The sequence below is a fragment of the Lactuca serriola genome, chromosome 9 (genome assembly GCF_051521515.1).
Source record: "Lactuca serriola cultivar US96UC23 chromosome 9, Lser_US96UC23_V15, whole genome shotgun sequence".
Lineage (NCBI taxonomy): Eukaryota > Viridiplantae > Streptophyta > Magnoliopsida > Asterales > Asteraceae > Lactuca > Lactuca serriola.
The window spans coordinates 21,218,130-21,236,195 of record NC_136416.1 but is presented as its reverse complement, the minus strand read 5'-3'; the positions used below and the strand labels follow the sequence as shown (position 1 = coordinate 21,236,195).

At 33.5% G+C, this 18,066-nt stretch overlaps 2 protein-coding genes and 1 long non-coding RNA gene across 16 annotated transcripts; 2 read left to right on the top strand and 1 right to left on the bottom strand.

Annotated features, from left to right (window-relative positions):
• Positions 1–909: 909 nt before the first annotated feature.
• Positions 910–4,500, top strand: LOC145073176 (uncharacterized). 14 transcript variants are annotated; one of them, XR_013691268.1, is made up of 10 exons: positions 910–1,281; positions 1,492–1,560; positions 1,662–1,725; positions 1,811–1,853; positions 2,025–2,118; positions 2,645–2,877; positions 2,969–3,159; positions 3,308–3,404; positions 3,956–4,074; positions 4,214–4,500. It is a non-coding gene; the product is annotated as an uncharacterized LOC145073176 (long non-coding RNA). The 14 variants fall into 14 exon arrangements; XR_013691281.1 differs by having other exon boundaries at positions 912–1,281; positions 3,244–3,404; positions 3,950–4,074; XR_013691280.1 differs by having other exon boundaries at positions 3,244–4,074.
• Positions 4,501–8,573: 4,073 nt separating this feature from the next.
• Positions 8,574–9,050, top strand: LOC145075426 (zinc finger BED domain-containing protein RICESLEEPER 2-like). Its single transcript, XM_079021678.1, has one exon. It carries the CDS (start codon positions 8,574–8,576, stop codon positions 9,048–9,050), a length of 477 nt encoding a protein of 158 aa, XP_078877804.1.
• A 1,037-nt stretch (positions 9,051–10,087) lies between these two features.
• On the bottom strand, positions 10,088–10,773 carry LOC145075424 (zinc finger BED domain-containing protein DAYSLEEPER-like). The gene is made up of 2 exons (XM_079021677.1): positions 10,569–10,773; positions 10,088–10,416 (listed from the first exon to the last, which is right to left on the bottom strand). Exons 1-2 carry the CDS (start codon positions 10,771–10,773, stop codon positions 10,088–10,090), a joined length of 534 nt encoding a protein of 177 aa, XP_078877803.1.
• Positions 10,774–18,066: the final 7,293 nt, after the last annotated feature.

Here is an 18,066-nt window from a genome sequence, read left to right as displayed (position 1 = left end):
AGTTTATGCCATTCGAACGATTTTTGATGCTACGTGTTTTTCGCCTGTTCTCTTCACCGCTTTTCCACCCAATCACTTTTCGATTGCTGACATTTTTTTCAATCTTTATTTCGACGAATTTTCTTTTCTTGCTCTGTTTCGATCTATCGTTACATTCCTTTTCTTCCTTCTCTGTTTCCTCTTCTAATTGCAGGTGAGAATTTTCCACTATCTTTTCATGAGCCCTAGATGCATGTTGATGTTTCTACTCTAAATTGATGGTGCAGGTTCACGATTGGCGTGGTTGTCGGGTTCGATGGTGTCACCGCCATTAGCTCCAACATCCTCTACCTTCCGCTTCTTCATTTTATCCCTTCTTAATCGCCGGTGTGAGGTCTGATTTTTGCCTCTTCGATTTTACCCCAACCGATTCATCGATCTTCAACATCAGACGAACTAGGGATGAGCATCGGAACTGTGTACCCGCTTTTGGAACTGGAACCGCCTCGGAACTGCCGGTTTTGGAACGGGAACCGCCTTAGGCGGTTCCGGTTCCGATTCCTAAAGTTATGGAACCGCCTTAAGCGGTTCCGGTTCTCGTTTTTTCAGAACCGCTACCCGTTGGGTAACCGCCGAAACCGGTTTATATATATATATATATATATATAATTTCATATAAATGTGTGTTACTTAGACCGGTTTAGAGTATATTGGTCCGATTTTGTCTGTCTTTGGCCCGAATTGATTTGATTTGGATCGAACTACATTGCGGTTTTGACGAAGAAAGTTAACAAAATTAATGCGACCGGGTTACCCGCTTCCGGAACCGGAACCGCCGGTTCCGGGACTGGTTCCAAACATTTAAGAACTGCCTAGAGCGGTTCCGGTTCCGGTTCTAACTTTATAGGAACCGTCCGTTCAGTTCAGGTTCAGTTCCGGTTCTCACCAAACCAAATGAGGCGGGTACCCGCCGCTCATCTCTAAGACGAACCCATCCCCACCTCCAATTGCTTCGCTTTTCTCCATCCCTACCTCCAATTTTTTTGCTTTTCTGTACCGGCATCGACTTAGGTGCAGAGGAAGACCGACAAACGGAGTCGTTTGACGATGCGATGTATCACTCCGCCATCGCTTACGTGTGTTTCTTGTGCGACAGATGCAGAAGCGACAGGTAGGTGAGCAAGGCGGAGAGTCGGGTGGCTCCTTGACTTAGACGACAACTGAAACACTCAGACACACATATATGTGTTGCTTCAAAATCCACCAGTGTCACTTCGCAACCCACGACCATCATCACATCAGGTTTAATTTTGGATTGATTAAAGTCCAAAATCCCCACTTCCGAACTTCTGCTTCAAATCTTACAGTCTAATAATCAATGTTTCGTTCCATTTTACTATTAGGGCTTAATAAATTTCTCCATGTGATTACGCTTTCACTGTCTAAATTAATTTGGTCCTAATTTTTAATCGATGGGTCTGAAATCAATTTATGTTTCTTTTGCATTCATAGCTCGATTTTAGTTTCCAGACGTCTCCCTTATCAATCCAAACTTCACAAATTGAACGTTTCGGGATTCAGGTAGGGTTGAGCACTCAAATTTTATGATTCCATGCTTTGTCGATTTCAATTTTTGGGTTAATCACTTAATTGGTTATTGACCTGCCCTCTTTACTGTGTAGTACGATGCTGGATACAGACCCGATGAGGATGAAAGGAAAGTAAACAACGACTCCTACTGATTACGTGAGTTTCTTACCAGTTTTAATTAGGTATATTAGATTAGATTATTTCCCCAAGTTTGTTTGTTCATAGGCGAGCTCTCTAACAGGCGCTAAATCAATAATACGTGGAGTTGCATATGTTCCATGAAGGTGATTCAAATATCTAATAAATTTTATATCTACTTCCTGAGTTTTGCCTCTATATACATTGTTGTGCTATTGTTTCTTATACATTAAGCAAATTTATCCATTTTAGATTTTCTTCTAAATTTTGAACTAAATTAGGTTTTGGGTTGAACTGAATGGCCTTTGGTTGTGCAGATGACTGATGATGCCAAATTGAATCCCATAAATCTCACCAACGACATCGTCCCACGTGTCATGCCATATCTTTATAACTCTGCTAAGACGTATGGTATGTAATGTATACACATGAGCAGTGATAGTAGATCTTATTTTGTTGAGTTTCTCAAAGAAAATTTTTTACAAAAGGTTTTAACTGAAAATTATTATTTTTTTGTCAAAAATTCCATTCATGTTTATAGAAGTTTTAAAAATGCTCAGATTTTATAATTAGTTTGCAGAATAGTAAATCTTGACCAATGAAATCCATTAGCATGTCTTTCCAAATTTTATATGCTGATCACATCTATGTGTCACATACATGATGTTATTTCAAAGACCAAAGTACAATCAGCATAACTATAGATTTTATGTGGTACCTTTGCATTTAAATTTTCCATATGAGTTTAGAATACACATATTATATGCAAACTGAAAAGCATCATATAGGCATAGTTAAAAAGGCTGTTCGTTTGACCTGAAACTCAAACAGTAAGATCCCGAATATAAAGGCTATGATCTATATTAGTTTTGTTCAAGAATGCGTAATCTGATCTTTCAAACAATCTATATTAAGTCCTTTGGATATTTGTATTCAGGTAAAGGTAAAGGAAAGAATTTATATACATGGATGGGCCCATGACCTTTTGTGCACGTAACAGAACCTGCACTAATACGACTGATTTTGGCAAATTATTCTCAATTTCAAAAACTATATGGAGGAAATTCGTTGACAAAGTTGCTACTAAGTGGGCTAGCAGATGTTGAAGCTGATCAATGGGCAAAACATAGAAAGATTATGAATCATGCATTCCATGTGGAAAAGCTTAAGGTTCATCTTCTTTATGGATTACCAGAGCAAAAGTGTCAATATGTAACTAAAATTAATAAACCACTGATTCCATTAATGCTCCTTTTTGTAGCATATGGTACCGGCCTTTTACATTAGTTGCAGTGATATGATCAAAAGTATTAACAAAAGAAAGATCATCTGCAGTGGATGTACAACATTTGGTAGTAGCTATGAAGAAGGAAGAAAGATATTTGAACTTCAAAAAGAACAAACATAGTTAGTTATGAAGGGTTTACAATCGTTGTATATTCCAGGATCCCGGTAAGTGCACTAATTTGCATTAATAATTTTGGTTTTTAGCATCTTAATTATTCCAAAAAAATCATGCAAAACTGTTTGCTTAAGGAAGAGGAGGAGCGAAAACGCCATTTTTGTTTCCGTGATGATGATTCCGTGGGGTGTCAGCCAGGATCACATGTGGCGATATTGCGTCCCTCGAGGTTAACTGCATCTATTTATCCCAGGGCATGGAATGTTTCATTCACGCGCCAAAGAGGGAGCCTCTGGTAAGTTAATGTGACTTTATACTATATTTAATTTTAATTTTTTTGTTGGAGAATACCAACATGCTTTACTATTGCTACCAAATGAGCAATATATTTTACTTTTTATCAATAACATAAATGTTTTCACATACATGAATAAAGTCTTTTTCTTTTTCAATTTTTCCAAAGTTGAGTGGATGAGCATTTTACCCTTATGTCTAAGAATTTAACGCTCCAACATCACAACAATTTGCAATGAGACTATGAGTCAATCTCTCATCAGTTGTACATTTGAGAGATATTGAAATATTTTTCAGCAAATATATTCAGATAAAAGAAATAAGATTGATTTTTATTTGTAGAGTTCTTATATAAGGAATTAATAATTGTATTTAAGTAATTTTACTCTAAAACTTTGTAGTTTGAGATTTGGTTATTTAAAATTGGTTAAATGATAGCTTAAACTTTTTTAATTTCAGTTGAGAAAGTAGTTTTTAGGACCATATTGGCCATGCACACTTTTATTACATTAATAAACTTCAATTCTTCATAAAATCCAAGTACAGTTTTAGGGTCCTGTGGCTATACGGATGGCTAAAAGAGTGATTAGCCATGGTTCAGAAATGGAGACCAGGTCTGATTTGGAATTGGAAGACGAATGCTATGAAGAGATATTGGTCACGGGTGATAGGTTAGAAGGGTTGAATGCATTTTCTGAGAAGCGAAAACCATTGTACAAAGGCTGATGAAATTAACGTATTTTGGTTTATTGATATTGGCAACGTACTTTAGTTTTTTTTCTTTGATAAGGTGTATAAGATTTTTGACAGGTACTATGGGCAGATGGTTGTCTTACTTTAACATGGAGTTGCAGAGAGAGAACTTGGTCATTTCAATAACTAGGAGGGGAAGTGATGATGGCAGGAAGGGAAATAGGGGTAAATTAGTCATTTGAGGATAGGAAGGGTTTTTTGTAACTAGGATGGGAGGTGATGATGGCAGGAAGGAAAATAGAGGTAAATTGGTCATTTTAGGATCACCGATTGTATTATTGCTTTTGTAACTTAGGATTAGACTTTTAATTCTTATACAATTGATTAAAATTCAATTTTTTTAACTATATTTGTCACCCATAATAGCAACATACTTACATTTCGATACCAATATCAACAATGGTCATCAAATCACCAACAATATACTGAGCATCCTGTCGGTTTTTTTTGACTTTAGTGGCGAATCCAACCCCCGCGAAGCGGGGTTTCCTATCTAGTTAATAATTATGTTTATCAACACAAGAGACATAAATAAAAATAAAAATATTGTTATGCAACCAAATATCCAAAAAAATCTATAGGTTAAAGACAAAGTATATCTATTTATAATTATTAAATAATATAAAGGGAAACATGTATTAATTAATACTTTTAACTTAAAATTAAAGTAATGTTTTTTTAAATAAATGTTAAATTTAAAAATTTATATTAGCTATTATTTAATTAATATTTTTATGATTACTTTTTATCAAGAATAATTAGTTTTGATTAGGATGGTATTAGAGTTCGCCTCATTCAAAATGGTATCCAACTTATAATTACTGTGGATGGAGAGAGAGAGAGAGAGAGAGAGAGAGAGAGAGAGAGAGAGAGAGAGAGAGAGAGAGAGAGAGAGAGAGAGAGAGAGAGAGAGCAACACTACCCGTACATAAGGACCGGCCGTGGCGGACGCAGACTGTTTTAATAGGGGTGTCCCTCGTACTTCAAGCGGGTGTACCTAATAGAAAAAAAAAATAAAAAATAAAAAATTACACTGCGTGCCGGAAATTGAGCAGTGGCCCGGGACCCCAAATGCCCAACTAAGGTCTGCCACTGAGGACTGGTGTTTGTCATAGCCACCATGACATACAATGTTGCATATACCACGACGACTCTCATCGGTCTTAAAGATATATTTTTATTAAAATAAGATGCGAGTCCCTTAAAAATTTCTTTTAGTAAAACTAGAAGGTTATCCGTACTTTGCGGTGTTTAGAATATATATTTTTTATGTTTATGTATTTCGGTGTTTCTTTGGTGTTTTTTTATGAGAATATTGAAGACGGGCGACCAAAAGTGTCAACTCCACAAAGTAATATGACAAAAACTTTAGGGGTCAGTAAATTCTAAGGGATCAAAAATAGCAAACTTTTGAACAAAAGGCTAGTCACATTTATATATAAATGTTAGGGAATAAAAATGACAAACTCTTGAAAGTGGCTAAATTACGAATCATCGTAAAGTTACTAAGTGACATGTCTTTTAATATATATATATATATATATATATATATATATATATATATATATATATATATATATATAGAGAGAGAGAGAGAGAGAGAGAGAGAGAGAGAGAGATAAGTTTATGTATTCTAACTGCCTAGATGTATGGTTGAATGTGGACTAATTAAAATTTAAAAACAATCAATTATTTATTTATTTATTTAAGGGTGTAATAGTAATCTTTGTTATATTTAATTATGGTAGAAAATTAAAATATTAATTATCGACAAAAGTTCAAAAATGGACCCTGTGCTTTTCAAAAAGTAGCGACTTAATGATATCTTTCATTAGGGTAACACCGTTGGTCGCTAACGTTTCCAAATCCGACACGGATGGTCCTGGGGTTTAATGTCGTTAAGTTATCTTCGTTTGAGAGGGGGCATTTTCGTCCTTTTCGCTTGTTTCCAAATCACAAGGACCTTTTGAATGCTTCTTGGAACTTACTAATCCCTACACCCTCCTCCTCCACATCCGTTCATCTTTCCTTCTAAAAAGCTCCATGTTGTCGTCGCCGTTATCACAACCACCATGGTCGGACATTACGACAGCCACTTGCATGCCAACTACCACTCACAGCTCCTGCATTCTCAACGATTCACTTCCCACTGATGTTGCCTTCTCCGCTGTTATTATCCCACATCGGCCGAAACTACTTATGGTAGTAATGATTGTGAATGTTATTTTAATGAATTTTTGTGATGTTTTTTTTGTTAGATTATTATGTAAAAAAAGTCGAAAATACCAATTAAATTTTCAATAATTTTTATAATATAACGATTTATGTAAGAAAAAACAAGTGACATCATGTTGTAGAAGTTAATCCCTTATCATAGCTTTTAATAATTTATTAAAACAAAAAAGTCAAAAGGATCTTGCTCAACTAGCTTTATATGTGTTTTCCACTTTTAATCAAAGCACAAACCCTTCTAATTTTATTTTTTATTTATATTATATAGAATGTTAGATGAAGTTTTGAAGTGTTATATTTTGTTTAATCCAACTTTCAACATGTGTCATCTCCACACACTGCTGATGCATTGTCAGAAGCTATGATGAGATGCTTTTTGGAGTGGAAAATTGACAACAAGTTGTCAACATTAACACCTGACAATTGTTCAACAAATGATGCCATCGTTGAAAAGCTTTTAGGTACGCTTACTACTTCATCGCTAACTTTGAAGGGGAGATTATTTCATATGCGATGTTGTACACACATAATTAATCTTATTGTGCAAGATGGATTTTCTGTGATTGGGAGTGCAATTGAAAATGTTAGGAATAGTATCTCATTTTGGACAAGTTCTCCTAAAAGAATACAAGATTTTAGACTTTTTTCTAGACAAGCAGGTGTTGATTGCCAAAATGAGTTACTTCTTGATTGCAAAACAAGGTGGAATCACTACTAGAAAAACAACCTTTTACAACGCCCAATCAATGACACTCGCTGATAGAGGGCAAGTATTTGTGTGTGCCCTAAAAATTGGTGTCAGTTTTTCAAAATATGAAGCATATAGGACACACATTTATGTGTGCCCTAAAATTAGTGTCCAACAAAAAAAAAACACGGAGGGCACCTGCCATAAAAAAGTGTGTCGTGTAGAACTGTCGTTTTATAATTTTTTTCATCAACACGCGTTCTTCAACTTTTTAATTGCCAAGGGGGTAATGAAATACCAAAAAATTGAAAACCCCGCCTGATACTCTCCTCCTTCTTCTTCGTATTGTGAAATCCTCTTCGATCAAAAGAAACCCTAAAAGCATTTAGGTTTTTGTTTAGTTATTTCCAACAAAAATGTTTCCATGATGAATCTTTTGGTAGAGACAATGTATAAGAATTACTTCATTGAGCTAATTATGATGCCATCCTTTGTTTATTTGTTTTCAGAGGTCAAATATTGCTATCAACCAATTAAAATTTCGTTCACCAATGGCGTAATTAAGGTATCAATATCCGCACTCTTACTTATTGGTCTATATCATTTTCATGAAAATGTTTATGTTGCGTATTATCTATTCATATGTCCAGTTGTGCTTTCTATATAGCAAATGTTAACCTTGGTCTTTGCGTTTTTTGTTCATAGATTACAAACACCAATTTCTTTCAAACAACAGAATATATAGAGTTTAATTGGGTGATTGAAGGTGATGGATGTAAACTTGATTCTGGAACTCTCAGTCTACCAACATTAGAGTTTAATTGGGTGATTGAAGGTGATTTTGGTTCTTGAAACGAGACTCAAGATATCATATTTTGGCATGGCTAGAAGCTTTGGAGGAAATGAGACTCAAGCAAAAGTAAACACACAGAGATTTATTGGCACATAGTAAGCTAGATGATGCAATTGTATATAAATGAGTTCATTTTTTTATAACATTTACTCACTTTTGGAATAATTATTTATATTTGACATATTAGTGAAATGAATTATCTTTGTTATTTATGGTATTTTATTTTGTATTATGAGATTTTTAATGTATTATTTAATTTGAAAATTAGTAAATCTATAAATAAAATTTCTTTTAAACATTTAAAATTATGATACGCAAAAATGTGTGTCATCTTCATTTATGACATGACCTTTCTTGACAGGGGCTTTCTTGATACGCATTGCGTGTCATTAACACGTGCGTCGTAAGGTTACGACACGCGAATACGTGTCGTCTTCCTTCATGACAGGGCCTTCCTTGATACACATTGCGTATCGTAAACGCGCGTCGTAATTGTGCGTCGTAAATGAGCGTCGTAAATACGTGTCGTCTCTCTTTATGACAGGGCCTTCCTTGACGCGCATTTGCGCGTCATCTGAACCTTTTACGACGCGCAATGAGCGTCGTAAAATGCTGTTTTTCTAGTAGTGAATTCCATTTATATGATGTTAAGTGTTGCTTTGGAGTATAGAGAAGTTTTTAATCGTTTGAGCAAAAAGGAGAAACATTATGTTTGCTTGCCTAGTGAAGATGAATGGAATATGGCATCAGAGGTTTGTGAAAAGTTGAAATTGTTCTATCATGTGACAGAAAATTTTTATGGTACAAAATATCCCACATTAAACATTTTCTTCCCTCTAATTTGTGAGATGGAACTATCTTTGTTGAGTTGGAAAGTATCTGATAATGAAGTTATTAAGTCAATGGCATCAACTATGTTAACCAAATTTGAGAAGTATTGGAATGTAATACATAATGTTATAAGTGTAGCAATTGTCTTGGATCCCAGGTATAAGTTAAATTTGATCAATTATTTCTTTCCAAAGTTATATGGGGAAGGAGCAAGAAGTGAGATTATGCAAATACGTGACATAATTACCGAGTTGTTTGAAGAGTATAAAAAGAAACATGATGCCAAATGAGGAGCTTCTTGGAAACGACAAAGTGCAACTAACGTCTCGGAGGGAGGGGGTTCTACTTCTAGCAAATCAACATGGGAGTTAGATTTCGAGACTATGCTTTCTGAGGATGATGGATTTAAAAAACTGAGTTGGATGATTATTTAGCTGAGAAGTTGTTACCAAATGAGGAGATTGATATGGTGGAAGTGCAATGGCTCCAAGTTTCCTATATTACAGAAGATTGCTAGAGATGTGTTAGTCATTCCAATTTCTACCGTTTCTTCAGAATCAACATTTAGCATGAGAGGGAATAAGGTGATGAAACAACGTAGCCGTCTCAAATCGAAAACAGTCGGGGCGTTAATGTGTAGCCAAAGTTGGTTACGGAAGGAAATTCAAGGTAAAATTTTAATAAATATATAAATTGGTATATTATACATGCTTATAAATATTACTTTTTCTAACTATAATTTTTATGTGTTTCAGGTAAAAATCAAGACGAATCAAAGGATTTTGATCAGACGGTTGCATATGATGATGATGTTGAGTAATTTTTCAAATTAAACACAAGAAACAAAGAGAACCAAAGACTTGAAGTTTCTTTTGTATAAGTTTGTTTTCTTTTTGATGCTTATTAAACCTTATAATTGCCATTTTAATGCTTGTTAAACTTTATGAATGATGTAAACACAATCTAATTATGACCTTTGGTTTTGATATTTTATTAATCTTGAAATTGTTTTTTGCGTTAATTGATTCTAGTATGTTAGTAGATTGAGGATGGGTTGGGGATGAGTCAGGGATGGACCGGGGATAAGCCCAAAATCTAAAGGGTATGAGATTCAATTCCCCGCATTCGTTGGGGATGGGGATGGGGACGAGGTTACGAAGTCGGTGATGGGGACAAGGATGGTAAAACCCGCCCCTTATCCGCGCCATTTCCATCCCTAATAAGTATTTGAAATCTGGCATTAACATTAAATTCACTATATGAGATCTGGCTTAGAAATCATATTCCTATAAACCAAAATTCTATAAAATATAAATAATAACATTAATTAGAGTGAATACCTCATAATTTGATTTTGTAACTTCCAATTGCCATCTATATAATGTGTCGTGATTGTCATATAACCTTTCTTTTGGTTACTTACAGTCCACATATCAGACGTGAGAGCAATCCTACTATCGTTTTCTTCAAAACATTTCAAGATATAACATTTTTTATTCTCGTATATCTTCATTATATCATCCTTGATTGTAGGACGACAAGGCACCTTAAATAAAGGTTGAAGACTTTCTGTATACTTTCGAAAACCGTAATGTTCAACAATGGAGAGCGGATAATCATGAATTATAATCATCTTTGCTAGTTCCTCTCTAGATACTTCAACATCAAATGAATATTTACTCATATAAGATAAACCATCTGTAGTTTTTTGCCCTTGAACTAATATATGTTGCCTAATGTCCCTTGTATTTTTCCTAGGGCATATTCTGTAATGATCTTTTAAAATGTTGTTCCATCATTTGATCTACCAGTTAGTTGTTTATTGCAGCCTTTGCACTTTGCCCATCTACGAACACCATCAACATAAATCGGATCAAAATGGTTCCACGCAACGGATTTCAACTTTTTTTTGGTATGCTCGGTGGCCGTATCATTTTCTACAAGCTCTAGTTCTTTATCATCTTCATTTTCATCGGTCATGGCGGGTTGTTTATCATTTTCTAAATTAGCCATAAAAAACTACAACAAGAAATCGTAACACTTTGTAAGTTGTCACTAAGATCTATTAGAGACCAAAACAAAAAAAAAACAATCTGAATAAATATTCTATAAACACATATACGTATATGAGAAGTATAAAAAAACATAGATAAACATGTCTTGTATAAACAAAAAAACAATCCCATACATCTAAGTATTTTGTTCGGTCTATATACAAAAAAAAAAACAAAACAAAACAAAAAACAAAAAAATCATGCATTTATCGGTAGGTCTACGAATTTATTCACTAACTTGTAAGAAACTAATATAATCGAACGACATACCTGAAGCGATACTAAGAAAGGAGTTGTGGGTATAAATCACCAAGAAGACAATGCCGTCACATGTGCTCAGCGACTAAATATTGCCGAATGAATTTCTTATGTTGTACGTATATGTGGAATGTGGTCTACCAAATTGAAATTGGGTCAATTAATTGGGCCTACTTAAAATACTTAATATCCATAATAAACTAATACATATAATCTTAAACGAATAACAATAATTAAATTACTAATCAATGTATATATGTAGGGATGAAAATTTGGCCTGAAAACCCGAACCCAACCGAACCGAAAACCGAACCGAACCGAACCGAATTAGACCCGAATAAGCAATTCGATTCGGTTTTCGGGTATCTATATAAGGCTTATTCGGTTTTCGGTTTATTCGGTCCGGGTTACCCGAATAAGGGCTTATTCGGTCCAAAAGGATCGAAATGCATATGAAAAGTCACATTTTTTTCCTAACACGATTGCTTATTCGGTCTTCTTTTTTATCGATCGTTACCCAACAAAACTCACGTAATACACCAAAAAAAGATCAACGAAATCGAATTCGATCATCCGTTACACCAAATCGACAGTATCGTATTAGTTATTATACCAAATCGACGAGTTGACGACATTACTCTTTGATCGATTGAGGTTTTTCTCATCCTTGCAACATTACTCTTTGATCGACGATTGCGGCTGCTGCCCCTGCGACTTGCAATAACCTGGACTCATTGATCGATCATCACTAGTTCAAAGTTCAAACTTCAAAGTCCATTCACGATAAAAAAAAGTCGGCCCTTGTGTCTGGAAAAAATAATCGTCTCCTCATCCTTGTTTTCTAGTTTCTAGTGTGATCAAACTCCATTCAAGTCATGGAAAATTGGGTTCCAAATCAAGAAACTCAAGTAAGAATTTATATCTTAATCTTCTACTCAATCTTTCAATATGGTATTATGTATGTTACTCATTGAAATTTGAATGTGTTAATCTACTACTCAATCTTTTAATTTATTTCTTTAAAATATTTGTTATGAAATCATAAGCTACAAAAGTCATACAAAATACAATATTTATAATCACATTCTAAATGTTATTTGGGTTATTCGGCACCTTAATCATCTTGTACATGTTATTTGGGTTATTCGGGCCGGAACCGAACCGAACCGAATAATACCCGAACGAACCGAACCCGTATTGCTTATTTGGTTCGGTTTTCGGTTCATACAATTACCCTTATTCGGTTTTCGGTTTATTCGGATTCGGGTCGGTTCGATTCGGTTCCGACCCTGATAACATCCCTATATATATATATATATATATATATATATATATATATATATATATGGGTATAATATAACCGGGACGGGGCGGGTTGGGGAATAGGATACCCGGACCCGGCCCCATCCCCAATTTTTTCTATATGGGGATCCCCGGCCCCATACCCGTTACTCGGTTTTGCGGGGAATACCCATCCCCGATCAGGGCGGGTCAACCGGGTTTCCCAATGGGTCGGGTCAAATTTCCATGCCTAACTCCCACAAATTGTTTGGGGCAGGCAATACACATGTTTTACGCTACTATTTGATCCTCTCTCTTCATGATAGACTATAGTGGCGGACGCTTATAGGGGCTGGGAGGGGCCATGGCCTCCCCGGTTTTCAGCCTCCTAATACCTGAAATATATATAGTTTTTTTTTATAAAATGAGTCCAATAATCATTATATTTTGCTATTTGCTCATTTGACTTTGCTATTTGCTCATTTGACCCCTTCTGAGATTATGTAATGTAAGTTACAAAATTTTGTTATTAACCCGTAAAATTATTCCGAAAATCACTGATTAAATCAAAAGAATCTTGATAAAATCAAAAGAAACCATATGATATTAGGAAACTAATTAAGCTAATAAACAATCTCTTAAACTCTATAAAACAAAAGAAAAAAAAATCGAATAAGAGATATAAAATTCTTAACTCAAAGATTTGAGTTTAAGAAAACAATAAAGACCAAGAAATTTCGACGTTGGAAACGTCAAAATCTCACCGGAATAACACCGTCGCCCACCGCCCAACTGCATCTCCAACACCGGTCTCTCTCGCCGATCTTCGGACCAGTGCTTCTTCGTCGCCGGACGTGGCTTCTCCGCTTCGATCTCTTTTCTCCGTCGTGTGATGGTGCTGGAAAAATAGTGCATGCTCTTCTTCCGATACCCTCTTGACCTCTTCGATCTCCTCTCCACAATGGTAAACATGTATTTTTTCCCCTCTTGTTTCTCTCTCTTTAACCCTCTTTGGCTTTTACTCTCTTTCTCTTTCTTTATGCTGAAAACATGAGAGATGATGGATGATGGTGGAGTGTAAAATTGGTGTATACTACATAGACTAGACTAAATGATAACATTGGTGTATAGTACATAGACTAGACTTAATGATAACATCTATATATATATATATATATATATATATATATATATATATATATATATATATATATACTAGGTTTAAACCCGTGGAATCCACGGTTAAAAAAGAAAAACAATATTGATAAATCCAAATTGTAATTGTAATGACTAATAAAAGATTAGTCAAAAATTTATTTATTTACGAAAATAGAAGTATTATCTGTAAGTTTATAATGAATATTTAAAATTAATATATACAATGTTATAATATCATATCTATGTTTTGTGTGTAGACATTTGATAAAATTATGAGTTTGTACAATACAATATAAATTTATATCGAGTGAAAAAAAACACAATCAATATATACAATAATGTAAACGGTTAAATATGTATTTACACAACAATATTTCAGTATTTTACCTAACATCCAACACTGTATCAATTTTTAGGCAAATTTATAGAACAATTATCAAATGCTTTACATTGAAGAGTTTAAAAAAAAAAAAAACAATCACCACGTGCAAATCATGATCATCAAATAATTCCATACATGGGCAATGTTGTTTCACTCCACGTGCAAATGATGATATTTTCATCACTAACTAATATGATTAAAATCAACGATTTTAGGAAATTCCCACAAGGCCACAACTAAAAACAACTATTCACATACTTGGAAGGTTTATTAGTAAAAAAACCAAATAAATAAATAAAAATAAACAACAACAACAACAATGCTAAACATAGGTATGATCATCAAAAAATGATTTTGTCATCAATAACACAACCTTAATTCTTAGCTCATGAAACCCAACACAAAAAGTAAGAAGAAAAGGAGTGAGTTGACTCACTTAAATTAGATGAATATGTTTACTTAAAACCTAAAACAAAGGGTTAAATTGAGGAAATAGTAACATACTTTTTTTATTATTATATTATCCCACTTTCGTTTCCTCCTATTACATCATAGTACTTCGAAAAAATCGATCCAAATATAACAATTTCATCCAAATACAAGCCAAGTGGGTGGATTTTTCAAATTACAATGTTCTAATATGAGAAAAAATGAAAGTACCGTGCCATAAATGGGTAAAAGTTTCAAAATATAAAGACAGTGAAAGTACAATAATAAACAATGAAAATGGAATTATTTATTGCTATTTCTTGCATTAAGCCCCAAAACAAAGGTTAAATACAAGAAATAACATTGTAGATTATAAAATCCACCAACAAACATTATGAAAATAAAAACTTCCAAAGTAATTTCAACTGTTATAAACTTATAATTACAATGTTTCATATTACAATGTCCTAAAAAGAAGATATTGAAAATACAGTAATGCAATAGAAAAAAACGAAAGGAAAATAGGATGCCATAATATACAAAAATGGAGTACATTACTATTTCTTGAGTTTACCCCTAAAACTAATAAAAATTGCCCAACATCTGTATTTTGAATTTGCTCCTTTTATGTACAACATACTCATTTTATCATAATGCTAAAGAAGCTAAAACATTAAAAAGAAACTATGTCACATGTAATGCCCACAAAAAAAGAACTTTTAAATTATGTTATATAATTAGTAAATGAATGCTTACATTGCTAGATAAAGATGCCAGCTGCCATAATTCCCATGACAACCCAGTTACCACTACCATGATCTCTCCCTTATGTCAAATCAAAACTTGCTGCTAACATAACTCATGTAGCCTTTCCATTACCTGCAAATTGAGCATGAGGTTCAACAAAGAAGAATGGCACGACACTCAAACCAATAGCAGCAACCATGACTAATGTAAACAAAAAGAAAGAGGTAATCAACAAACCTTTACTTGAAGCACCAACCTATCCATATCTTCATTATAAAAAAATATACTACACGGGTCTATAAAGTAAAACAAATTTGAAAAATTCAAATTATAATAAAAAAGAAAACCAAATGAAGTCTAGGTTAAAAATTGGAAATCAAAAACATAAAATAAATAAATAAATAAGCCAGAAACATGATAAAACCCTCTTAATCCCATTTTACTTCCCTTCCTCACAACATGGTTATTTTTATCGTAGGGACTTTCACTTTATAAAATTTAATATAGCAGACTATACCACTTAAAAGTGATTTGTATTTAAGGACATTGCTATAAATTGGTGGAAATTCCAAGTATAACGATATAATGGTAAGAAATGAAAGTAATATGTCATAATACACAAATTAATGAAACTTCACAAGTGATACATTATGCTAGTCCCATGGACTTTAAAAGAGACATCGACATCTAGAAAAGTTTTGTACTTGGAACACAAAGATTTAGTTTGATATTCTTTAAAGTAGGATGTTGAAATAGAAAGTTTCTATTGAATCATTGAGAATCAAAGTAAAACTCAGAAATTATCGAGAAATTTAATGAGGGCAATTTTATAATCAAACAATGAGAGGGGAATGAGTAAGTTATTTACTTATCCTCATAAATTTTGGTCAACCTGCACCGGTGACAAAAGATTTGATGTAACTTTAACCATGCCACTCTTGAAAGGTATTTCTCTTGCATACATATTCTCATTAAGATTAAATCAAGTACATGAAATAAAGAGGATATTAGGTTATTCTTTTCACCATCACCCCTGGAACGGCAAAGCTTCTCCTGTCAGGATCAAAACTATTTCTTTAAAGAATAAGATGCGAAGTTATTGAAAATTATACACTAAAAGTCCCAAAAATGAAACGCAAGTTTGTCATGGTAAATAAAATCAAATTCCCAAATTAAGAATTGAAAAATAAATAACTTTATATTTTCTATTTCCGTACAATGAAAAATTAAACCTAGATCATGAAAAACCCAAACAATAATAATTTAATTCGTGAACAATTTGAATGGTCAGAATGAAAAGTAGAACATTCATTACAACTCTTAAGCACAACATTAGTGTCTAATTCCTCGTGAAAACAAATGTAATGAGAAACTCATAAGATATTTACTTACATTGATGCACACGAAGTACCAGGAATAGCAATTATCCGGCTAACAACGGCCAATTAATATATAGAAAAACCAGTTTCTCAGTATTGAATATCACATCACCGGGAAAACCTTTGTGTTGATAGAAAATAAATACAGATAACAAAACGATTAGGTTAAAATCATTGGGTAAAGATCGGCACATTATAAATAGCAAGATTGAGAATCTCGCAAATTTGGGATATGAGAATTTCACAAGAATCAGGCATGATTTCATGGGATACACTTGATAAATAATTTTGGAAAAGATTACCTTCAACAATCTCTGAAATTTCTGGAATTTTCAAGCTGATTTATCGTGAGAATGGAGGCGGACAGGGTATTAAGAAATAGAAGGGGCATTTTCGGAACTTCACATTGAAACCTTGAGCGGGAAAAAGAAGCTGGGAGGGGCGGAGGGATTGCCACGTGGACCATTTTGCACTGTTTTATTAGTATAGAAGATATATATATATATATATATATATATATATATAGAGAGAGAGAGAGAGAGAGAGAGAGAGAGAGAGAGTTAGGCTCAAATGTTTTTGACAAGTATTGTGTGCCTTCAACAACCAATCAGAATTAAGAAAAAATAAATTTAATAATAAATCATAAAAGGGTATAATAGTAATCTTAATTATGATAAATATGGTAAATAATTAAAATCATTAATACCCTTTAAATATGGAAATTCTGTTAATAAACACTACAAAATCACAAAACAGATCCCTTTATTCGACATCTTCCTCTTTTAACCCTAGCCCAAAGTCGACTCTCCCTGTTTCTCTTAAAATCATCGTGCACCACCACCATCATTTTGTTCTCTGTTTACAGGCCTCGAAAACCTTTCTCCTCTTCTTATTTCGACACCACTAGAATAGCAGCACCACCCCACACCACGATCGAACCACCAACTTTATGAATCAGAGAACCACTAGCTGCGAAATTTCTAGGGTTTGTCCACTTGTTGCTGCCGAGAAGATGATAACTTTTGTGAGTTTTTTTATTGTTTAGAATTTCATAAACTTCATCTGTATCTATGTGCAATTCGTTGGATGAAATTAATCCAACTTCATCTATTTCTTACTTTTGTGAGTTTTTTCATTGTTTAAAATTTCACCAACTTCATCTGTATATATTTCACAACTCGTTGGATGAAATTGGATTAAATAGTTTGTCTAATAATCATTGAGTTATATTTGGATTAATTGTTGTGTTTGTTCTTTTTTCTTCTATTATGTTACTCTTATGCACATAATTTAGTGTATCACAATCTCGTTCCTAATTGTTTAATTCATATGGACATTATAGATTTTGTTAATGTAAACACCTTCAGATGTTTCATTTACAAAGAATTTTGGTTTATTATGATAAAATTTTAGCATTTATATGTTGATAATGCATTCTAATAGAATTTTATTGTTGCATTCTAATAGAATTTTACTGTTGCATTATAATAGAATTTTACTGTTTCATTGTAATATAATTTTATTATTGCATTATAATAGATTTTTAGTTGATAAGTGTACATTCTAATAGAATTTTACTGTTGCATTCTAATAGATATATTCTGCCAGAATGTATTAT

What these genes read in the sequence shown, in the direction of transcription:
- LOC145075426 (XM_079021678.1), top strand. Translation starts at nt 8,574, where the DNA reads ATGTTAAGTGTTGCTTTGGAGTATAGAGAAGTTTTTAATCGTTTGAGC.
- LOC145075424 (XM_079021677.1), bottom strand. Translation starts at nt 10,773, where the DNA reads ATGGCTAATTTAGAAAATGATAAACAACCCGCCATGACCGATGAAAAT. An exon ending in CTGCAATAAACAACTAACTG is followed by an intron (nt 10,417 to 10,568) that starts GTAGATCAAATG and finishes TTGATGTTGAAG; the next exon opens with TATCTAGAGAGGAACTAGCA.